The sequence below is a fragment of the Microtus ochrogaster genome, linkage group LG3 (assembly GCF_000317375.1).
Source record: "Microtus ochrogaster isolate Prairie Vole_2 linkage group LG3, MicOch1.0, whole genome shotgun sequence".
Lineage (NCBI taxonomy): Eukaryota > Metazoa > Chordata > Mammalia > Rodentia > Cricetidae > Microtus > Microtus ochrogaster.
In genome coordinates this window covers 26,085,192-26,107,163 of record NC_022029.1, presented here as the reverse complement: position 1 = coordinate 26,107,163, position 21,972 = coordinate 26,085,192, and the positions used below count along the sequence as shown (strand labels likewise).

Genomic DNA, 21,972 nt, shown 5'->3' with positions numbered 1-21,972 from the left:
ACAGCAAGTGCCAGTTTTTTCAAGGCTGAAGAGAAGCTAAGACTGCCATGGCCTATGCATTGCATTAAAAAGTGGGCACTGAGGACAAGGACATGGCCAGGGCCTGTCTATATACTAGGTCGAGACACCAGTCTTAGATGCCTTTTCCTGAAGTCTGGGAAGGTGGCTGTGTCTCAGGAATGCTGGGAGCAGTGGTCCCAACAACCTTGAGCTGGGACACCTACCTAGTTTTGCCCTAGGAGGCGGCAGTTTCCTAGGGCCCCCACTTGATTTGATACCCCTCTGCAGTCCGTTCACCATTTTCACCCCTACAGATGAGGAAAATCATCCAACGAGGATTTCCAGTCCTTTAATTCAAGGTCATAAGGCTGGCCATGCATCTTACATCCTGAGTCATAGTGGTCTGGGTCCCAACCTTGCTAATGGTGTTTCCTCTGACTTTTCCCAGGCTGGTAAGTTTCTTCTGCAGTTTATGAACCATGGGAGGGAGGCAGATACCAGCCAGGCAGAGCCACCAAAGCTACAAGACCCAACCCTCTGCATCCTTGTTTCATACTCAGACACACCGAGTCTAGGACTCTAGATCAGTGTAGAGAACAGAGGAATAAGGCTTCCTACAGGGAAGGGCAACCTGCAGGTTTCTTGAGCTCCTGCCTTTACCTGCTGAGTTCTGGGGTAGCAGGCTTGTGCCACCCTTTCCAGGTTATATGGTGGTAGTCACTGAACTCAGGGCTCTATAAATCCTAGCCAAGTCTCTTACCAACTGTAGCCCCTATTAACTGTCCATGTTGTAAGTAAAAACATTTCCTATATAACAAAATGAGGTAGATTGAAAGAGAAATAAATTTCTCTTTCACTTTCTCACAACCAAATCACTTTTAACTTAGCAACTGTGAACTGTGTTTCTTTCTTAAAGTTTTCATTAAGGAAATAAATTAATGGAATGTGAATGAAATTTCATTTATTCATAAAGTTTTGAGGAGCTGCTTAATAACATTTGGGCACTGGCTTCTCAAGATCTGAGGATTAAAATTAGTAGGATAGTCACATTCTCCCAATCCATAAGCTCGCTGAAATGGTAGTGACATACTGACCAACTCCTCCTCTGACTTGGTGTCTCTTTCCATCTCTTCTGCCTGTTTTTGTCCTCCTGTCTCTGTTTGTGTTTCTCAGCCTTGCCAGTCTTTGTTTTTGCCTGTTCCTTACCACCTGTCTGTTTGCCTCTCTTTGCTTCAGGGTGGAGTGTTAAAGTTAACTGGCAAGTCTTGTGCACTGCTTGCCTGCAGAGCAGGTGACAGTGTGACTGTGTATCCTAGTGAAGGGGTAGAAAAATCCTGGCCCTTCTGTCTCCAGAGCAGGGCTGAGGTAAGTGTGCTTCTTACGTGATTGTGGTGGGCTGGGAGGGAACTCTGGGTCTTCCCTTCCTCCTTCCTGACTCACTTCTAAGGGGTCCTAAAGAGGTTACTTTTCTCTGTAATATGAGGCTTACTGATCCCCAGCATCTACATAGGTTCCTGTCTTCAGCCTGAATTCTCAAAACTACCACTTCAGTGTGCAAAGCTCAATTCTGCATTGCTCCTGGCTTGTATATGGCTCCTGCTTATTTTACTCTGTCTTTATTTTAAAAGAAAAAGAAAAGACCCTAACTTGAACAAAAGCTTCAGCTAGCCCAGTACCCTTTGAGTACATGGGAAGCACATACTGCGTTTGGACTGCAGTTAGTCATCCTGAGACCTTGTCCTGACACAGCTTTAGCAGACAGCAGTGTTACTGCCTGCCTCTCTGGCACAGCCTTCCCACTTTGGGGCTCATGGGGATGGTCCTGCACACTGATTCCCCGGGGCAGAGCAGGCTTGCGGCATGAAGCATGCCTGGGTCAGGCTCCAGGCTCCAGACAGATGCAGAGCTGAGTAAACTCAGGGGACATTGTCATGTGGTACCTTTGATCATGGCTGCAGCATCCTAGCTGCTGCAGACAGGTCAGCGTGAGAGCTCTTTTGTGTCTTGTGCTTGCTTTATGTTGCATAGCAAGACAGGGAGAGAGTGAAGGGCTGAGCCTTATTTCACCACGAGGCCTAAGAGGCTAGATGACCTTCTCAAGATGAGTGACATGGACAGAGCTGGGATCCCCACCACCCAGGTGCCATGCTTCCCTGCGGCCACATAACACTTAGGATAAAAATTAAATGAACAAGACACACCAAATTCACTGCTGATTCTCCACAGTGGACTTTAGAAGAAGCCATGTGACATTGTTTTCATTACTACAGAAAAGGCTATTCTCCTGCACTTCACACACATGTTTGCGTCTTAAGGGCAGGGATCATTACATTTTCTTTACCTTTTCAGATTTGCCTCAAAATATTCAAACAGTCATAAAATTTGATGCAATTTATTTTATAATTAAGCAAAAACTAATTGGCATGGAGCCAGATTTTTTCTTTTATTATGGATGGACAGTTAGAAAAATCCTCCTTGAGGCTGAAGGCTTTCTCATTCTCCAGCCACAGCGTCATCTACCTCAGTGAACGTGCACGCCCAGGATCCCCACAGAAGACATTTGTGTATATTGGGAAGGTTAATTTTAAGAAGATAAATCCACCATATTCATTTTCCCAACTGTGACCACAGCCTTCCTCAGGTGAAGCCTTGCATACTAAACACATCCTCTCTGTGCTGTGCTGGTCTCAGAACTCATTGCTTTTTCTGCTGACTGCAGTAGAACACTGACTGGCTAATTCTGATTTTCACAGTCTGTCTGCATTTCAGCTTGCTTCCCTCATCAGGGACCTGTCCCTGGGAAAGATACAGAAGGATAATTGGCTAATCAACATGGAGAGCAGCACCCTGAGGGGAACCTGGGGAGTTGTGGGGCCTCAGTGCAGACTGCTCAGGACCTTTATCCTCTTCCCTCCTGACCACACCAGGCACTGCCTCGCCCATGATCAGAACGTGAGTGCAAGTGGGGCCTTCCACACTCTGTCTGGAAGAAAACACACCCCAGGAAATCTCACAATTAGGAAGAACACATACAGTGTGGTCATTGAAATGGACTTACTCAAGAGTGGATCACCCCAGTAAAGACAGTCACATAGACAGGGCTATTGTTTCATAGTAAGGACTGTGAGAATGGGGTCCCAAATCAGAATCTGTCACTGGTGTGGACTGCCAAACCCCCAGCTACTTCAGGGACAGCAGAGGAGGCTGAATTGCTCTAACAAAAGCAGCCCCTCCCACTTTGCCTCCAGCCATGTGATTTTCATTCTGCCTGGCTTTGAACAACTGTCTAGCCTTTTAGAGAAGGTACTCAATATCAGGATTCACAACAATTCACTCCTCAGGAAGAGCTTACAAGGATACCACACCCTGACATGGGATACAAAGGCTGGGTAACCCCAACTGAAGAGGCACCTGCACTGATGGACACATTGATTGTGGGGACAGCGTTGCAGATTTCAGGGTTCAGGGAGTTATAAGGTGCCAGAGGCAGGTGTCTCTTGAGAACCCCAGCATTTTAGCAGTAGCCACAGTGGAGCATTTAGAGTAAGGAGGGTAGTAGTCTGACCTTGTTCAGTCTAGACCACACACAGCCTAGTTCTTCCTCAGAGAATCCACCTTCCTGTCTATGGGGAGATGAAACACGGGTTCAAAAGGACAAGCATACATGTATATATGAAATACATATGCATATCTGCCTATGATTTTTTTAAATGGTCTTTTTTGGTGGATGGAGTGTGGAAATATACCATACCTATGAGTATTGTCTATGCGGTGAATTTGTTTTTCTCATCATAGTGATCCTGAAAGACCTTTGACCATAGTATGTGCCAAATCTGTTAATAATGACTCTATGCCACAGAATGGTAGCTCCCATTTAGGATAAATAATTGGCATTTAATAAACATGGAATTGGATAGTTGCTGTGCCTTTTGAAAATAAGACTATGCAAGAGACTAGCCTGTGGTTTGTCTACTTTATAAAACATACATTTCTTTTTTTATAAATACCACACTCACAGGATGTTTAATGTCAGACCAATTTGGTTTATGTCTAACTACAATGCTCAAAGATCTTTGAAATAAAATACTTAATCCCCATGTTCTAAATAATGTGTCTTTGACATTCAGTGGACTCCTTTCATAATAATCTGATGATTTGTGTAAATGTATTTTATCTGAAACAAAATAAACATTTTAAATTATAGCCAAGAGACAGTGACTCCTGTATGGATAGTTATCAGCACAGATAACCTGAGGCTTCCTGCCTGGTCCTCAGGCTGATGCCAAGTCAGATTTTCTCCCTGTGCCCATATCACTGCCCTGACTTCCTCACATTGTATGTCACCTGCTCTGCTATGGCATTTGTCAAGACCTAAGCATGGGCTACTTACCATCACCTGTTGAGGTTCTCTGTTCCCTATACTTCTCACTTGAGGTCACAGTCTGTACCTAGATGGCAAGAATGAGGTCCAGCCAACCTCAAAGGAGTCTGCTGCAGTCTGCTATGATGGGCTGTCATGTCAACCAAGGGACATAGAGACAAAAGCCAGCACAAAAGAGACTGCGACCAGCACTTTAAAAAGTGGCTTTTGCATACTGCATGAATCTTGCATTCACTGTGCTTCCCAGACGTGTGCTGGGGCTATCCTGTGGCAAGCTTACATTCACTGTACTTCCCAGACATGTGGTAGGGCTATCCTGTCTCAAGCTCGCATTTACCAATAGAGATTTTGGCACAGACTTCCACAGTATGGTAAAAAATAGGGCATGTACGGTGAGGATATGAAGATAGGAGACTGGTGGATTTTTGCCTCCCAAAGCCTCATTTTCACAGTGTGAACATAAATAAGAGTCTTATCATGTTGAACAGCTGGCCTATCAACAACGCTCTGGTTTTCCTTTGATGAAGATTCCCGACCCTGGCAGGTTTTGAAATACCTGGGATGCGAAGCACTGGGACATCACGGTCTGATGCTAGTTAAACAGTGTCTTGGGACACCAGCTTACAGGCTCTGCAGTGGAGACTTCTCCCCACTACAGAAGCATTGGAGGGGTTCTCCAGGAACTTTGTTCACAAAGCTGAGCTATAGTGCGGTCCACTGATGGTCATAGATTTGGGAAATCAAACAAGCCTTTGACTTCCCCTCCAGAGCACCCACAACAATCAGAACCACAGGGGATGATCCTCCACGAGAGCAGTGCCTGGATCTGGGAAGCATGTGAGAGGGTGCTTGACAGGGGACAAAGGGCCTTCCTTTCTACTGAGGATGTTGGCAAGGGCATATGGGCCTCACTGAAGTCACACAGACTAGTTTCACAGCAGATCATGTATTGAGCTCCTCCTCAGTAATTCAATGGGTCTTTCAAGTCACCTGACAGGTGACTGAAGAAGGTTCTGATCTGGGGAGCAGATGCTGTGCATTCTGAAAACAGTTCCTCAGTGGCTGACTATGTGTCTGGGATTGTCCTGCTCCCTTCACACAGGCTTCTGCCTCCACACGCTGGTTATACTCCACATGTGCAGGAAGCCTGAGTAGACACCAGACCAGGTGTGCTCAATACTTAAAAACCTGGGATGGAGGTAGTTACTCTGAAGTTGACTGTTTGATGATTCTGTCCCATGTCTGCTGGTTATGTGCAGTTACTTGAATCTCTTCAGCTAAAATTGCCTGGTTCTGATTGGCTGCTGAGCTCATTATGCACCCAGGATCTCTGTGCTAAAGTCAGAAGCACTCAAGCCTGTGTGGCCACATTGTCATGCATCGCAGTAAGACTTCTGAGCACTTCCAAGTGTACCACTTTGTATACTGAAAAGGTAGATTACCTAAATTCTGACTCCACGCAAACAAAGCTGAAGCGCTTAAGTTAGAAAATGGAGCAGATTCTAAATTTGGAAAAGACTCTTTGTGCATACCGAATGTTCATAACCCTGAGCATTAAAGTCTTCTGCTTCCCAAACATGAAGAGAAAATGCAAGAGAATATTTTATATGATTTCAATGATGCCATAGAGCCAAGATACAAATCACTCATCAGCACTGACAACCAAAGATATCATTTAGAATTGCACACAGCTGATACTTTGTCCCTGAATATTTTCTTAACTGGTCTCCTCTACATCTTTCCCCACATATCATTACATAGGGCTATGAGTTCATTCTTAGCAGCTCATTGGTGACATCAGTACATTTGTCCACAGCACACTGGGCAGCATGCGCTGTAGTTACTGCCATGAGCTATGATGTAACTTGTTAAGCCTTCTGTCATACCATATGAAAGAACCTAAGAAAAATTGGGTAGCAAATTAACATAATAACTTTAAGCCTCTGTAGCAATGTTGGACTATCCAATAAGGTTCATGATTTCTAACACAAAGGCCATGGCTTTGGAATTAGGTATGTTCATTTATGACGGTGCATAGGAGTAGTGATGCCAGACTCACTTGGATGATCTAAACATGTTCATATGTTCTCTCTAATAGATGAGATAATGACTTTGTATCTGGAAGTTAGCAGTTTCAGAATTCATATTCTTGAAGATTTTTTGAGCCCAAGGGACAAAGGTGAGAAAAAACATTCTCATTATGTTACCATCATTTTTGTTATATCTATAAGGTCAACCCTAAGCAAACAAAATTAGCTATATCTAGGATCATGAGAAAACCATGTCTTCTTTCTAGATGTGCTTTTTAGGATAGGTTTCATAAATCCTAATTTTGAGTCTCGTGCTAGCAGAAAACTGGACACAAAAACGAATCCTCTGGAGCAGTTTATGGAAGCGAGCCATACACTGCCCAGTAAGCTTATGCCTTGCTTGAACAACTCACTGTTCTCTGCCTCAGACTAGAACCGCTTGGTTCTCAAATATGAAGCACACAACCAATCCACCAACCATTTCCTTTAAGTAGCATCTCTTTTCGTTCTAACCACATGACAGTCACCAAAGTATGGCTTCAACAACCAACAGATAGAATCTACCTCTCCAGGCCACGTATTGGAGACACAGAGGCGAAGGCTGTAGCCACACTTGAGTCAATCTTAGTACTTATCCGATAGAACAACTTAGACACCAGACGTGAGAGACTAGATTTCTTCCTACATTTTGCCACAAATAGCTCAGCAAACTGCCATGACAACCAATCTAAATAACAATTTGTCAGAAATCTGAAGCCTAGAAGATAACTTCAAGGAGTTGTTTGTGAAAAACTTTTAGTTCACGTAGGGGGTTTATCCATTTGGTGTTGAGAATTCTTTGTCCTGGGATCATTAGGATGCCAATGATATCAACACTAGAAAATTCATGCAAAAACTGACTCGAAATCACGGCCTAAGCTTTGTTAGTATTTAAAGATTACCATTTTCTTCTTCCTCTTCCTCTTCTTCCTCTTCTTCCTCCTCCTCCTCCTCATCTTCTTCTACATCATCCCCATCTTCATCATCGTCGTCGTCATCATCTTCCTCCTCGATCTCCTCCTCGTCTTCCCGATCCACCTCCTCATCGTCATCATCCTCGTCCCCCTGCTCATCATTGTCCTCAGAGAACTCCTCTTCCTCATCTTCCTCCTTTTCATCCATGTCCTCAGTACCATCACTCTCATAGCAATCGTCTACTGAGGAGCTATCTGCCTTCACTGCAAACGGTTTTCGCTTGGGAGCAGGTTCTTGGGGCTGTTTATCTTGTGTCTTCCTTTTTTTAGCCAAGGGACAACCATATACACTGATAAAAAAAAATAGAGAAAGAGGACAGAGAGAGATTTTTGTTACTTCCTGAAAATCAGAGCAATAGGATGCCTGGCAGATATTTGGGGTTGAGCATAAACGTCACCATGCAAATGCAAAGGGGCAGGGTATCACTGTTCTCTCACACATAGTTCTGCTAATGACCTGACTTCGCAGTATAGCTCACGTGTCTAATTGCCATTAGCATCTAATTGGAGTCATCTAACTCACTATTACTATGATTCCAGATGGCATGGAGACCCTAGATTAGGAGGATGGCTATGAAACCCTTCTTCTAGATGTTCAGAGGCAAATCACAAAAATAGTTTCCTATATCCATATCACACATGATGTTTACATATATATTACACACACCATATTAACATTTACTTATGGAAAATATAAAATGCATGTCTTCTAAAAGCACTTGGATATACTTGGATCTGTATGTTCTGAAGCCACAATGATATCTTCAGATGTAAAAACCTACTAGAGGCAGACAAACCACAGATGTTGATGTCAGATACTGTCCCATCTAAAGGCTACTAGTCACCGTCAGTCTTGGATAATGTCACTTCTACCCCCAACTCCCAGAGAATGACTTTGGGCTTACTGCCAGTTGCCATTAAATCAAGATGAATTTGGGCCAGAGTCTTCTTCCAAACTGAGCTTATATTTTTTTTCCCTGAGAAAGGATGATTCTCCAACTATGTTGCATGTTTAGTTTCTCTCTCTCTCTCTTTTTTTCTTGGAAAGCCTATATGTGCTACAAGAAATAAGGAGCGGAGGGAGTGACAAAATGCTATGGGAAATAATGAATGTGTTTAGAATGCCATGTGACTTCCGCTTCCAACTGGTCAGTGCAATAGGAGATTCCTTCAGACTTGGGCTGGCTCAGTGTGGTGGTTTGAAAGAAAATGGTTCCCATAGGGAGTGGTATTATTAGGAGGTCTGGCTGTGTTAGATTAGGTGTGGCCCTGTTGGAGGAAGTGTGTCACTGTGGGCTTGGGCTTTGAGGTCTCCTTCATTAAAGCTCTGCTCAGTGTGACACACAGTAGCTTCTGCTGCCAGCCAATCAAGATATGGAACTCTCAGCACCTTCTCCAGCACCATGTCTCTCTGCTGACACCGTTGCCATTTGCCATGATAATAATAGACTAAATCTCTGAACTGTAAGATAGCTCCAATTAAATGTTTTCCTCTAGAATAGCTGCCAGGGTGTGGCCTCTCTTCACAGCAATAGAAACCCTAAGACGCTCAGTTTGGAACTTAGGAATGGTGACATGATCACAGATCCATCCAGTACCATCCTCTGAAGTTCTGTGCTATGTAGGAGATGTTGATCCAAAGGGACAGAGCTTTTACTCCAGGTCTGTGAGGGCCACTAGTGACTTTGAAATGTCAGTGCTTTCATTTCTAATCCCTCACTGTTCTGTACCACATACTCCACTAGGACATCATGGCACCGAGCCAATTCAGGCCAAATGAATGAACTAAGGGTGGCGAATCTTCTCATACAATATTTGGAGGGCACCATTTCCAAGCGGCAAGCAATCAGATGCCAGGAAGACCTCCAGAAAGAAGTCATGCTGGGAAGAACTTTGAAGGGTAGAAACATGCCATCTGGCAGAGAAAAAGACACTTGAGTACACATCAAAATAATCTGCAAACAATATAAATGCAAGAGAAAGCACAGTATACTTAGAAAATGGAAATGCAGACTCCAGGGAGCTGAGATCAATAGGACAAGGGAGGAAAATAATGGGGACTCTGTGGTGTGCCAGGTGGGGGCAGATCCACTTAGTGGGCAGACTGTGGGGCTCGCTCTGAGCTCTCACAGGCAGTTACTGACGCCATCAGCTTGGTGTGTCGGAAAGTTCGTGGTGAGCTGCTGGGCTGAGGAACTAACGTGAGACTGGAGGTGGCCGGTAAAGGGACGCCTGTGTAGCTTCCGGGCAGCAGAATGGGCCAGGCACTGAGGAGGATGGCTGCATGGCTGACAACAGAGGCTCTTCACACTGTACTCTGAGGGAGCCTCCCCTACACTCTGAGGCCCCATGGTGCTAAGAAGCACTAACCTCTCATGAAAAGAGGTGAGGGTTGGTACTGGAGTTGGCCTGCATGGCAGGGTATGTGGTGCTCGAACATCGTGAATGAAGCTTCTGTGGGCAGGGATTATCAGTTGAGTGGTTTTGGACAGTTATTCAACTTTGTACCTCACAGGCACTAGCTGACACAGATATATGTGTCCCTCTCACATTGATACTTTGATCCTGAAATGTACAAATAAACACGAGGAGGGGATTTCAGTGCTTGGTCATGATTAGGTCCTCAGACTGCGATAGTATTTGCTGCAGAATGATGTACCATGGCCTCTGCTCTCATTGATGTGTGGTCTAATCTTGACATCTGTGTCTCCTGATGGTTAGAGGTTTAGCATCTTTGAAATTACCTTCTGTTTATGCCCGATATATCAGAAAATAAGGTATCAAGGATGTTTCCAGGTGCCATGTATGTACAGCAAAGAAGGGCCTGCAGCCTCAAAAGATTCGGGGTTTATTATACCATTTACATTGTTGCTTTCACCATACTTGTGGGCTTTTCAAGAGGACTATGGGAAGAAACAGCCTAAAAGGGAGATCCTTCTGGTTCACTATCCCTTGGGAGGAAAAAGGGACACCTTACCTCCATAAATGTTATTATCATAAACAGTCCTAAAAGTCTTTTGCAAAAATAGTGAGTCCAGGCTCTCTCATTGGCCATCTCTAAACTGTCTGGAGGGTGCTACCCCTGCTCCTTTTTGCTAAATAAACTTCTTAAACTGTATGTATCTCTTGACGGAATTCTTTCATTTGGGAAGACAAAAATTGAGGATGACTCCAAGCCAGTCATAGGACCCTCATGCATGGGTCTGAGTCCTAAGGCACTTGGGCCTCATCAACATTGCATTGGACACACCTGGGCTCTATTGCAGCACCTGTGTTTTCCCATCTACAGGATGAATGGCTACTAGACCTTAACAGCCCTAACTTCTGAGGTCAGTTTGACTCACTGATGACCATTCTCCTTGCTGAAACACACTATTTAAGCGTAGGCGTCATCTTTTGGCCTACTTATATTTTGAACTGCTTTTCAGAAAATGTGGGTTCAGTGTGATAGCAGTAGAACTTCCTGGCAGTTCGTTTTGTCTGGTGCTCTGGTGTTCCTCTAGGTCCTTAAGACACAGTGAAAATAATTTCGCTGCAGCTGTATGCAAACTCCTGGCATCTCTCCCTGACTGCCAACTCCTGGTATCCACTTTAAGTGTGACAAGTTCTGAGTCCAGACACATTGCACCCTGTGCTGGAAGCTGACTCAGGAGCCTGCTTGGGTCATCAGAGACCTGGAAAAGCTTTGGGACTGTGTTTGGGACTCATGTTTTATGGACGTTGCACCTGCTGACAGGTGGCAGCATGGGAAGAGAAGGGGAGAGGTTTTACCCTCACCTATGCTTGGAGCACTGTGAACTGCACAGCTGGTGTCTGCCCATCAACACGTTCGTGTTCTTTCTGAATGACAAAAAAATCACCCTTCTCGGATGTTGTCAGATTGAGAAAACCAAGTGGAATTGGTGGCAGAGTGCTTGAAGCATCCATGAAGCCATCCAGGTGAGGGCTACAATTAATATCACTGGCTTCTCTCCCCATGTTCCATATGCAGAGAGCATGCCAAGAACAATTGCTACATAGAATAAAACGCATGGATTCATTCTCTAATCCTTTGAATCGCATGGCGTGGCCTCACCAGGTGTGTGCCTCCTGAGTGGCCAGCGGAACCTGTCTGGTGGTCGGTATCCAGTGAACACACATGGGACCCTCCACTATGCCCTTGCTGGTGAAGGATGAGAGTGTACCATGCCCCAGTGGGGTTACAGGTCATGTGATGCCTTTATTGCTCCACAGAGTGATGTGACAGAAGGATCTGTATTCTGTTGACTCTTAAGTTTCTGCATTGCAGCGTCTAACATATGGGAGCCTCCTAACATCTGCAGGCATTGAGTTAAAGATAACTGGAGGTCCAGTTTCTGGGCTTTACTAGCCACATTTGGAGATCCAGGGCTATATGAGGCTAACGGTTATTATATGGTCAGGCCGAGAAACAATATCATTCTCTTACAAAGTGCCCCTAGATAGTCACTTGAGAGTCTCATATCCTCTCTGGATTGCTCCATGCATCCTAGGCAAGTAAAAAAAATGATGGATGTCATGGAGATGAAGGTGAGGATGGACCATGGCAGAGAGACCTGGAATTTGGAAGGCAGCATAAGGTTCTTGAGGTGGTCCTGGAAAGCATGTGGAGAGTGTCCTGCAGGCCAAACACCCATACCTGAGCAGTGTTGTGACTTAGTCTTGGCTATGTACTGAAGGTTCCTTCCTGGTCTCCAAGCACTGCCCACCTGAGCATTAAGTGTGTCCTTGGAGATCAAATTCCTTTGTAGTGTGCTGACTTGCTCTTCCTCTCCTCCAGTCCCATCGGTTCACATAAAATACAATGTGAACACTGCAATTTGATTGTATTTATATTTTTTATACAAAGATGAAACATCAAAGAATTAGCATTAGCAGGTAAGTTTACTGCTAACATCACTATAGTTCAATAGTATTTCATTGGCTGAAAGAAGTTTATAATTTTTCCTTAGTCTTTTCATAAAGTGGTTCCAGGCATAATCACAGTTGCAGCCTCCCCACTGAGAATCAGGCTCTAGACTGGCCTCAAACTGCCCTCAAAGTCTGTGTAACATCTCTGTCCACAGATAGAAGGGAAAATGGAAAGGAGAGAGAGAGAGAAAGGAAGTAATGCTTAACTAGAAATGGTGTCTGGGCTCTGTGTCTTAATCTCTCTCTGCCACATGAAGCCACCAGTGAGGACCAACAATGGCCCCTGCACTCTTCTCCAGCTCAGCCTCTGGATCACCCAGAGTCTCTTAATTTTAATTTTGAAACACATATAAACCTCTTTTTTTTTTTTTTTTGACTGGTTCTCTGTGTTCTGTAGTGGACTCTTCTGGAGGATAAGTTACTTGCTGTGGTTTACCCTCCATGGATTTGAATATGTGAAACATTGAACTCTCCAAGGCCAAATTCTGGGTTATATTTAGTCGGGTTTTGTTTGTTTTTGTTTTGTTTCAAATGTGTGCTTTCCTTATACAGGTTCTAAGCAGGAACAGAATCCGTGTACCTGAAAATGAGCTTGGCAGCCTTTCCTTTGCACATGGTTTCTGCTCCGTCACTATAGGAGAGAACAGCATGCAGGCATCCTGTGGCCTCGCCTGGAGCTGTGTGTATTAGGTATCTAGCGACTGCTAAGTTAGCTCAGAGCTCTCCAGTGGTTCTCTATGGCCACAGGTAGCCGTTTCCTGTGTGACACATGGTATTTTCATTGTGTTAAGCTTAGATCACCTTGCAATAAAGTCACACTATCCCAGAGTACTAATCTCTAGCTGTTTATAACACCACTGGCAGGACATTTATTTACTTCACCCATAGATGCTGATTTCTGCACCTCAGTCCAGAATGTCACTGCTGGAATACTCACTGCATACATGACTAATTTTCTTCATTGTTATGGTCCTGTGGATAGAACTCAGGGCCTCATATATGTTTGTACACTACATTCCCAGGTTCAGGCTGGCCTTGAACTCTCTCTGCTGAGGTTCTAGACCTTTATCACCATTAGACCCACTTAATGACCCTGTGAGGCAGGGCTCTTGATTCCCTCTTGAAGGGACAGAGGTTTGCTTCGGGCCATCCTCTGGGCACCACTGGGCAGGGTTTATAACTCCCCTCTGTCTATGCCAGGTTTCTGATTTCTACCGTCAGCTAATCCTGCCCTGATTTCTTACTGGGTTATTATAAGGTCCATTAACAATGGTGCTTTCTCTATAAAGTCTTTTATGTAATAAGTAGGCGTCCAGGAAGCATCTGCTGCATGAGGATTGAGCGAGTTTGTCTGCTTATTTATTCAGGAAGCGTTTTGTCGAGCAGTGCGCATGATCCTAATGTCATGAGACAGCAGAGATAGGTCCCCAGGGGAGGGAGGGAGAGTACTTCCTAGGAAGACATTACGGGGAAGAGGGGGCAGACAGAAACTCAGAGAGACAGAGGTAGACAAAGAGAGGCCAAGACAGACAGGTGATACAGATAGACAGAGAGCTGAAGAGAAGTAGAGGCAGAGACAGAGAGGCAGAGACAGTGAGGGCCAATGACAAGGATGGGAAGAGACAAAGAGCAATTAGAAAGCAAAGAGAGGCAGACACAGACAGACAGACAGACACAGAAAGAGAGAAGCAGAGGTACTATGAGCTGCATCATGAGTCATGAGATAGACAGCTTGGGGTGGTGCTAGCTGTCTGGTCCTCCTTGGTCAGGATAAGGTGGTGGGATCAGAGGAGGCCCCACGAGAGTAAGAAGTGACAAATATGGCCTTGTCCACACTGCAGTGATGACTTCTTCTATGTAGTATGGGGAGTGACCTGGGAGAAGACAAAATGGGATCTGATGGCTATAAAAGACATGTAAGGAGTGGTATCAATCATAAGTCACCTAGATTGGGCATGGAGTAAACAAGACCCATGCCCAAGAGATCAGAAGAAGGGTCAATATCAGGAACAGCTTCTGACCTTCTAGTCTGGGAGAAGGTGCCAAAAATCAATAGAAATGACCCAGGAGGAAACTCATATCTACCAGCTTATTTGTGGTTAGAAAGAACAGAAAAGCCAACTAAGGCCTGTGCACTAAACTTGTGCTCCATTGTAGATGTCAGTTGGTAGGTGTCCTCAGCAAGGTGGGGCTGGAAATGAGGTATGAGGTGACCATCAGTGGATAGGATTCTGTCCAATGCCCTCACTCCATTGTTCTCAGGAAAACACCACTGAAAAACTGTATTGCCACCCACTGCTTCTCATTCCAACAGCACTTCTAGCTAGATCTACTGCTCACCATCCTCCTGCTAGAACACAGAGCATGTGGATTTTAGAACAGAGAGGAAAAACTAGAAGAGGGTTTCAGCAGAGAAAGAGAGACAGCAAGGACTGCCAGGGATTCTGAGATGCTCCAGTTGCTGAGAGAAGGGCTTAGACATGCAAACACAGGCACCAAAGGACACAAGGCACACAGCTCCCAAGGATCCATGGAGAGGAGAGCAAAGCCCCCGAATGAGAGGCTGCTCTTGTTCCCTAGGAGCCCTGTCCCACTTGCATCCCTGAGACCCAGATAGCATCTAAAGCCCTGTGACTAAGGAGGAATCAGGGTTTAGGTTCACTGGAGATGGCTAAAGGACTCAACGTTGGTTGTCTAGCACGTTAACTCAGTCAGGAAATGCCCAACATTGGCTTCTAAAGAGTCACCAGGACTGAGGATTCCAGATTGTTCTTGAGACTCTCTGTAGAGTACAAGAAAGCATTTAAAAATACTTTCAAAAGAATTTAAGCCACTGTGTTACTCAGCTAAAAAGCTAAAATTTCAAACTTCTTCATAATAGACTTCATTATGTACTAGCAAGTCTGATTCAGATATAACTGGGCACTGGTATGTGTTCTTGTTCGTTAACTGTGTCCTGTAGCAGTAGCTAACAGGTGGCTAGTTTATTTGAAAACTTCGTATTCACCATTAGGTTAACTTGCCATAAATCATAAACATTCTAAACTTTGAAAATATTTAATAAAAATTGTTCACAAATGTATATTTGATTCTTAATGATAGATTTTAAACAAACATCAATGTCTAGAACCCAGACACTTCTTTTTCGCTTTAAAAAATGTTCATACATGACACAGTCCAGTATTAAACATATCACCTTGAACAGTAATTCAGAGAGATAACGTATAAAACAACCATTAACCTTTGGCTTTTTTTCTCCTACACCAACAGCTTTTAATTCATGAAACTAAAATTTCTGGTGGTCACTGCAGAAACCCAGTTGAGAATCTGAGCCATTTTCCAAACCAGCGCTGGCAGAGATTTGGTTCCCTGGGATTCTACTGAACATAACTCCTCCAGTTGCTAAAACCCTGCGTGAAATCAAGTACACTTTCTGAGTCACAACTTTCATCAGGTCTGTCGGATTCCTTCAATAACTTTTCTCAGGCTATTCTATCTACACCCCAACAGTTGCCTTTTACGATGGTTTTTATTGGCATATAACTTAAAGAGTCGGCTTGAAAAACCAGTAATTCTGCACATCTTCTTTGCTTCTCCAACAACCTCTGAATAAGCGCCTAGACCATGCTCCCTGATTTTCAGTTCAAGAATCGCCAATTAGGCCCCTCTGGGAGATAAGAGCTCCACACGAACCTCCATGGATGGGCAGGTCCACAGCTATCCCAATGACCACCATTAAAGATGGGGTCTGCCAAGGCAGCAGTGCCAACTATTATACTAGTCCATATTTTCCTGCCTATAATCACTGTATTTATGGATATTTCTATTTTTCTATATATGTCTTACTTAATGCTCTAATTCTTCAGGTATCAGGCTTCCGTATGCATAAGTTTCTGTTCTAATAATACATATAAGGTCAGGCTTTCTTGCAGCCAGCTCTGCCTGTGCCTGTTCACCCCAGGCCCTTTGTGTACACCCTCCAGGGGACACTTCTGCTCCTCACTCAGCTGGTTCTACTTCCTGTCCTCACTGGAGCCCATCTTCCAGGCCCCAAACTCACGGAGACAGGGTACACAGAGGTATGTGCTATGAACCCTTGCCTATCTGAAATGCATTTACTCTACCCTTGCCAAAAAATTGCTCGTGTGATTATAATTGCAAAGAAATTTCCCTCAACTCTTCCTTTCTTTCCTGTATTCTGGTGCCTTGCGATGCCATTATCTACGATTCCTACTTCTGGGAGTTTCCTCTCCTACTCCTCATTGAGGTCCATCTCAAGTTCTTGACTCTCTAGCCAGTTAGTCCCAATCAGGCTAGAGTTCAGGACTGTTTATCTTCTATTATGCACAGGAGATATTGCCTATCTATTGTAAACTACCTTGACTACCTCACATGTGCTTCTGCTGGCTCACTGCAGTAAGGGGACAGTTTTATTTGGGGCTATGGATGCTGCTAGATAGCAACTATCCTGAGTCCCCATCGTGCATGGCAAGGAGGCTTCAGAACTTCTGGTTGACTGAAAAACACTTGGCACTGGCCTATAAGCTTTTATGCTTGGCTCTTTTAGTAAAATGCATGCAGCTTCTTTTCCATAAAAGGTATTGATTGCCCTTGACACTTGTGAGATTAGAATGCTGAGGATGTTAAAGCTACTCCAACAGCCAAGCCACTGTCAGCAGTAAGACTGGCAGAGTAATCTGGTTCATTCATGCCCTTAGACTTCTGGGGTGTGCTCTAAGTGAGATTCTATTTTAACCAAAGAGCTCAAGTGGCTAAGAGGTCTTCCAAAAGTGTTCATTTCAATATGGCCTAGTGGCCTATCACACCACTAACATGTACAGGGGAAGAACCTTAAGAACAATCTGATTCACCTTGGAGCTAGAAAATGCAGTGGCCAAGGTCAAACATTAAATTAGACTCTCTAGGTCAAAAACACCTCTTCTACACAGCCAAAATGAAAACCGACATGAACATAATCAGAGAAAAAAAATGTTTCCTAGGAACCTAGCCATGGTCTCCGTTTCTAGTTCTCAGGGTCAGACACTCTGTTTACATCAGCACAAAGGAACATGTCCCAATAAAAACTGCTGGGGACAAACTCAGTCACTCAGCTGGACCACTGGCTTCATGGTATCATCTCCACCTTGTCTTACCGAATGCATGCATTCAAGGGACACTGATATGCTTGATCAGAAAGACTGAGCATGTACACGACAGTACAGCTTTTCTTTCTTCAAAGAACTGCCTGGTTACCTACTAGACCAAAAATCAAAATCAACATGGATGCGTGTTGTTTTTGAGAACACAAAAAACAGACAACAAATATTGATTGCATTTCACAGATGCGAAGTAAAGAGTACCTTCTATGGGTTATCTTCAGCTCAGGGGAGAGATGTGTCTTTGCATTCATGGTGGACAATGTGACAGCTTCTTTGGCAAAGGACCATTCAACGCTGTGTGTCACTGTACTCAGTGCCACAGTCCTCATTGCTCAGAAACTCCTAGGGTTTCACCGGTGCTGCGACCATGACTTCTAGCAGATGGAGCTACAGGCCTGACTATGATGGTTGTATCTTTAGCCGACATATAAGAAAATCAAGGCATTAAAATCTATCCTTCATGGGAGGGTAAGGCTTATGAAATGTACGTGTGAAAAGGCAGTGTGTGTATGAGGACAGTGTGCGTGTGTGAAGGTACAGAGAGGTGAGGGCAGGCAATGTGTGTGTGTGTGTGTGTGTGTGTGTGTGTGTGTGTGTGTGTGTACAGACGTGTGTGAGAGAATAGGGACCATATATCACTTGATTGCTGAGGGCCCTTCATTCTTGAATTTCATGGTATCTCCTACAACAACATCTAGTGCCTTGGTCCCATCGCATTTTCTTAAAGATAGGTCAGTTTTATAAACTGAAAGATGAGTAAGTATACAATACACAGTATTTTGGTCCCTTTAGGGATGCTTGTTTCTCAGGGTTTGCTAGATGCTATTGTGGTGAAAATGACGTAAAGTATCTGTGACACTGTGCCATCAATGGAAAAATTCAAACAAACAAAATGGCAAAGTCTGAAATGAAAACCTTGAATGAGAAGGCAGAGGCTATAGTGAAGTGGGTATCATTCTATCATCAGAGATGATCAACCAGTGTGAGCTCTGGCAGGCCCTGAGTGTACTCCTGAAGATGCAACTCAGAGGTAAGTTGGCCCAGTACATAGAGAAAGTTACTGGTGGTATGCTTTGAGTTTTCAAAAGCACAGGCCAAGCCCAGAGTCTCTCTCTCAACCAGTGTGTCAGGATGTAGCTCTCAGCCATGTCTCCAGCACCATTTCTGCCTGCGTGCTGCCATGCTTTACACCATGCTGATAGTGGACTAAACCTCTGAAATTGTGAGCATGCCCTCAACTGAATGACTTCTGCTATAAGAGCTGTCTACTGGTCGCAGTACTAGAACAGTGACTACAACACAGTGACATGGTTGCTCCCCACTACTATTTAGGAGGTGGCTTGAAACTTGGGTGTTCAACATGCAGCGTTGACTGAGTTTGTGTGAAGGACCATGCGGGGGTCTCCTCAGGCCTTCTGCTTCATCGTGGTTCCTTCCCTCGACCTGAAGCTCTGCATGACTCCTTCCTAACTGACTCAGCTTCTTTCCCAACATCATGTGGCATATCCTTTGTGGTAGTTTGAATGGAACTGGTCCCTGTAAGCTCTTGGGAGTACCACCATTAGGAGTTGTGGCTTTGTTGTAGATATGACCCTGTCACTGTAGGGTGGTCTTTGGGGTCTTTGCTCAAGCTACTCCTAGGGTGACGGTTGACTTCCTGTTATCTTCTAATATAGCTGTAGCCCGCACCATGTCTGCCTGCATGTTGCCATGCTCTACCATGGTGATAATGATGATGGACTGAACCCCGAAACTATAAATAGGGAGTCACCACAATGAAATGTTTTCCTTTGTAAGAGTTGCCGTGCTCCATCAGACAGAGGACTGATCTCAAAAATATACAGAGAACTCAAGAAATTAGTCATCAAAAGAACAAATAATCCAATATGAAAATGGGGTTCAGGCCTAAACAGAGAACTCTCAACAGAGGAATGGCTGAAAGACACTTAAGAAAATGCTCAACATCCTTAACCATCAGAGAAGTGCAGATCAAAACAACTCTGAGATTCTATCTTACACCTGTAAGAATGGCCAAGATCAAAAACATTGATGACAGCTTATGCTGGAGAGGTTGTTGGGTGAAAGAAACACTCCTGCATTGCTGGTGGGAGTGCAAGTGGGTTCAACCCCTTTGCATGTCAGTTTGGTAATTTCTCAGAAAATTAGGAAACAACCTATCTCTAGACAATACTACTTTTGGGTATATACCCAAAGGATGCTCAATCATACCACAAGGACATGTGCTCAACTATGTTCATAGCAGCATTGTTTGTCATATCCAGAACCTGGAAACAACCTAAATGCCCCACGACTGAAGAATGGATAAGGAAAATGTGGTACATTTACACAATGGAGTACTACACAGAAGAAAAAAATAATGACATCTTGAACTTTTCAGGCAAATGGAGCTAGGAAACATCATATTGAGTGAGGTAACCCAGACTGAGAAAGACGAATATCATATATACTCTCTCATAAGTGGTTTTTAAACATAAAGGAAAGAAAATCAGCCTACAATTCACAATCCCAGAGAACCTAGACAACAAAGAGGACCCTAAGAGAGACATACATGGATCTAATCTACATGGGAAGTAGAAAAAGATAAGATCTCCTGAGCAAACTGGGAACATGGGGATTGTGGGAGAGGGATGAAGGGGAAGGTAGCAGAGAAAAATGTATAGCTCAATAAAATCAATTAAAACAAAATCTAAACTAAAGGGGGAAAAAAAAAGAATTGCCGTGGTCATGGTGTCTGTTCATAGCAATGGCAATCGTAACTAAGGCAGAAGTTGGTTCCAGAGACTGGGGTATTATGGTGATAGGTTGGACCATGGTTTTGTCTGAAGGAATTTGGACTTTGGTACTTTGGGTTAGAAAAGCAGTAGAAAATTTTAAGCACTGCCTAAAGGACCATACTAGTAGGAACATGGAAGATAGTGGTGCTAAGAGTTATTTAAACTGTTGGTAAGAGTTATTTAAACTGTTGGGGATTGGATCAAGAGGTTTCAGAGGAGAAAACTTTTAGTATTTTGCCTAGAGATCTTTCCTGTGATATTTTAGTGAAGAATGTAGCTGCCTTTTGCCCTTGTCTGAAAAGTCTTCCTGAAAATAAAGTCAAGAGTTTTGGATTAATTCAATTGGCAGAGGAAATCTCACAAGAGCCCAGCATAGACTCTGGTGTGTGGTTATTAATGTTAACTCTGATGAAGATTTATAATGAAAATGAGCAAGCTGATCAAATGAACATACAAAATGTATAGATTCAGAAAAGAGGCACTAGGAAGTAGATAGAGCTAAATCCTATGTTCAAAGAGATAAAAGTATTGAGAATACAGGGAGTGGTGATCTCAAGGTAAGAACCCACCCAGCTATGTTTCCAACTTGTGAAAAGGAACTAGAAAAAAAACTTAGAGCCAGGTGTGGTGGTATATGCCTTTAATTCCAGCTCTGGGCTGGCAGAGGCTGGCAGAGGCTGGCAGAGGCTGGCAGAGCTCTGAATTTGTGCTCAGCCTGGTCTACAGAGCAAGTTCAAAGACAGCCAAGCTCAGACAGTGAAGGTAACAATCAAAAACAGAAAGCTGATAAAGATGTAATTGAAAGAGGAGGCATGTTCCAGCCCCAGCAAGCAAAAAAACTTGGCAGTTTGGCCACATGGTTCTGGCTTTAAAGTTAAGGATAGAAAAAATTGGTTATGGAATTTGCTGCTGTTCCTAAGGAAAGTTGCTGAAGTCAGGCGAGTGTTGGGGTGTCCTTGAATGGAGGCTAGAGAGGCCACTGTGTGAAGTTGTGAAGGTGAAGCCTGGATTGGCTTGAAGACCCCATGATGTCGGAGATGCCAGAGCCATGGGATAGCTGCCAAAGAAAGCTGCTAAAAGGAAGTGGAACTAGCCCAAGAGAAAAAATGTGTTGCAGTCAAAAAAGCTGAATGGAGCTGGAGATCGGAAGAACATTTTGACATCAGATATGGAGATACAGTTTGGAGTTTGCCCAGCTGGTTTTCTGTCTTGATTTGGTCCAGTATTTCCTTGCTATGCTCCCTTCCCTGCTCTTCGGAATGATAATATAAATCTTGTGCCATTATATGTTGCAAGTATGTAATCTGGTTTTTGATTGTGAATTTTTAGGGGATTACAATTAAGAGATTGCATGAATCTTAGAAGACATTTTGAATTTTTTAATTTTAAACATTTTTGAGACTGTGATAGACTATGGGGCCTATTGAAGTTAGACTAAATGTATTTTGCATTATGATATTGTTAAAAGCTTATGGGGGCCAGGAATGAAGTGTGGTAGTTTTGAATGTAATTGGTCCCCATAAGTTCATAAGAAGTGCCACTATTAGGAAGTGTGACTTTTGTTGGGTTAGGTATGACCTTGTTGGAGGAAGTGCATCACCGTGGGTTGGGTTTTAAGGTTTCCTATGCTCAAGATACTCTCAGTGTCATGGTTGACTTCCTGTG

General features: G+C 43.8%; 1 protein-coding gene across 18 annotated transcripts in view; it reads right to left on the bottom strand.

Annotated features, from left to right (window-relative positions):
* Myt1l (myelin transcription factor 1 like) overlaps positions 1 to 21,972 on the bottom strand; it is a 394,778-nt gene that overhangs the window by 101,605 nt on the left and 271,201 nt on the right. For 17 of the 18 annotated variants that reach the window (XM_026785931.1, XM_026785930.1, XM_026785939.1 and 14 more), the window contains one exon: positions 7,353 to 7,714. In XM_026785931.1, coding sequence (XP_026641732.1) covers positions 7,353 to 7,714 — 362 coding nt within the window. Of the gene's footprint in view, positions 1 to 7,352; positions 7,715 to 17,713; positions 17,810 to 21,972 lie in introns of those variants that run through there. The other variant, XM_026785936.1, reaches the window with a different exon arrangement.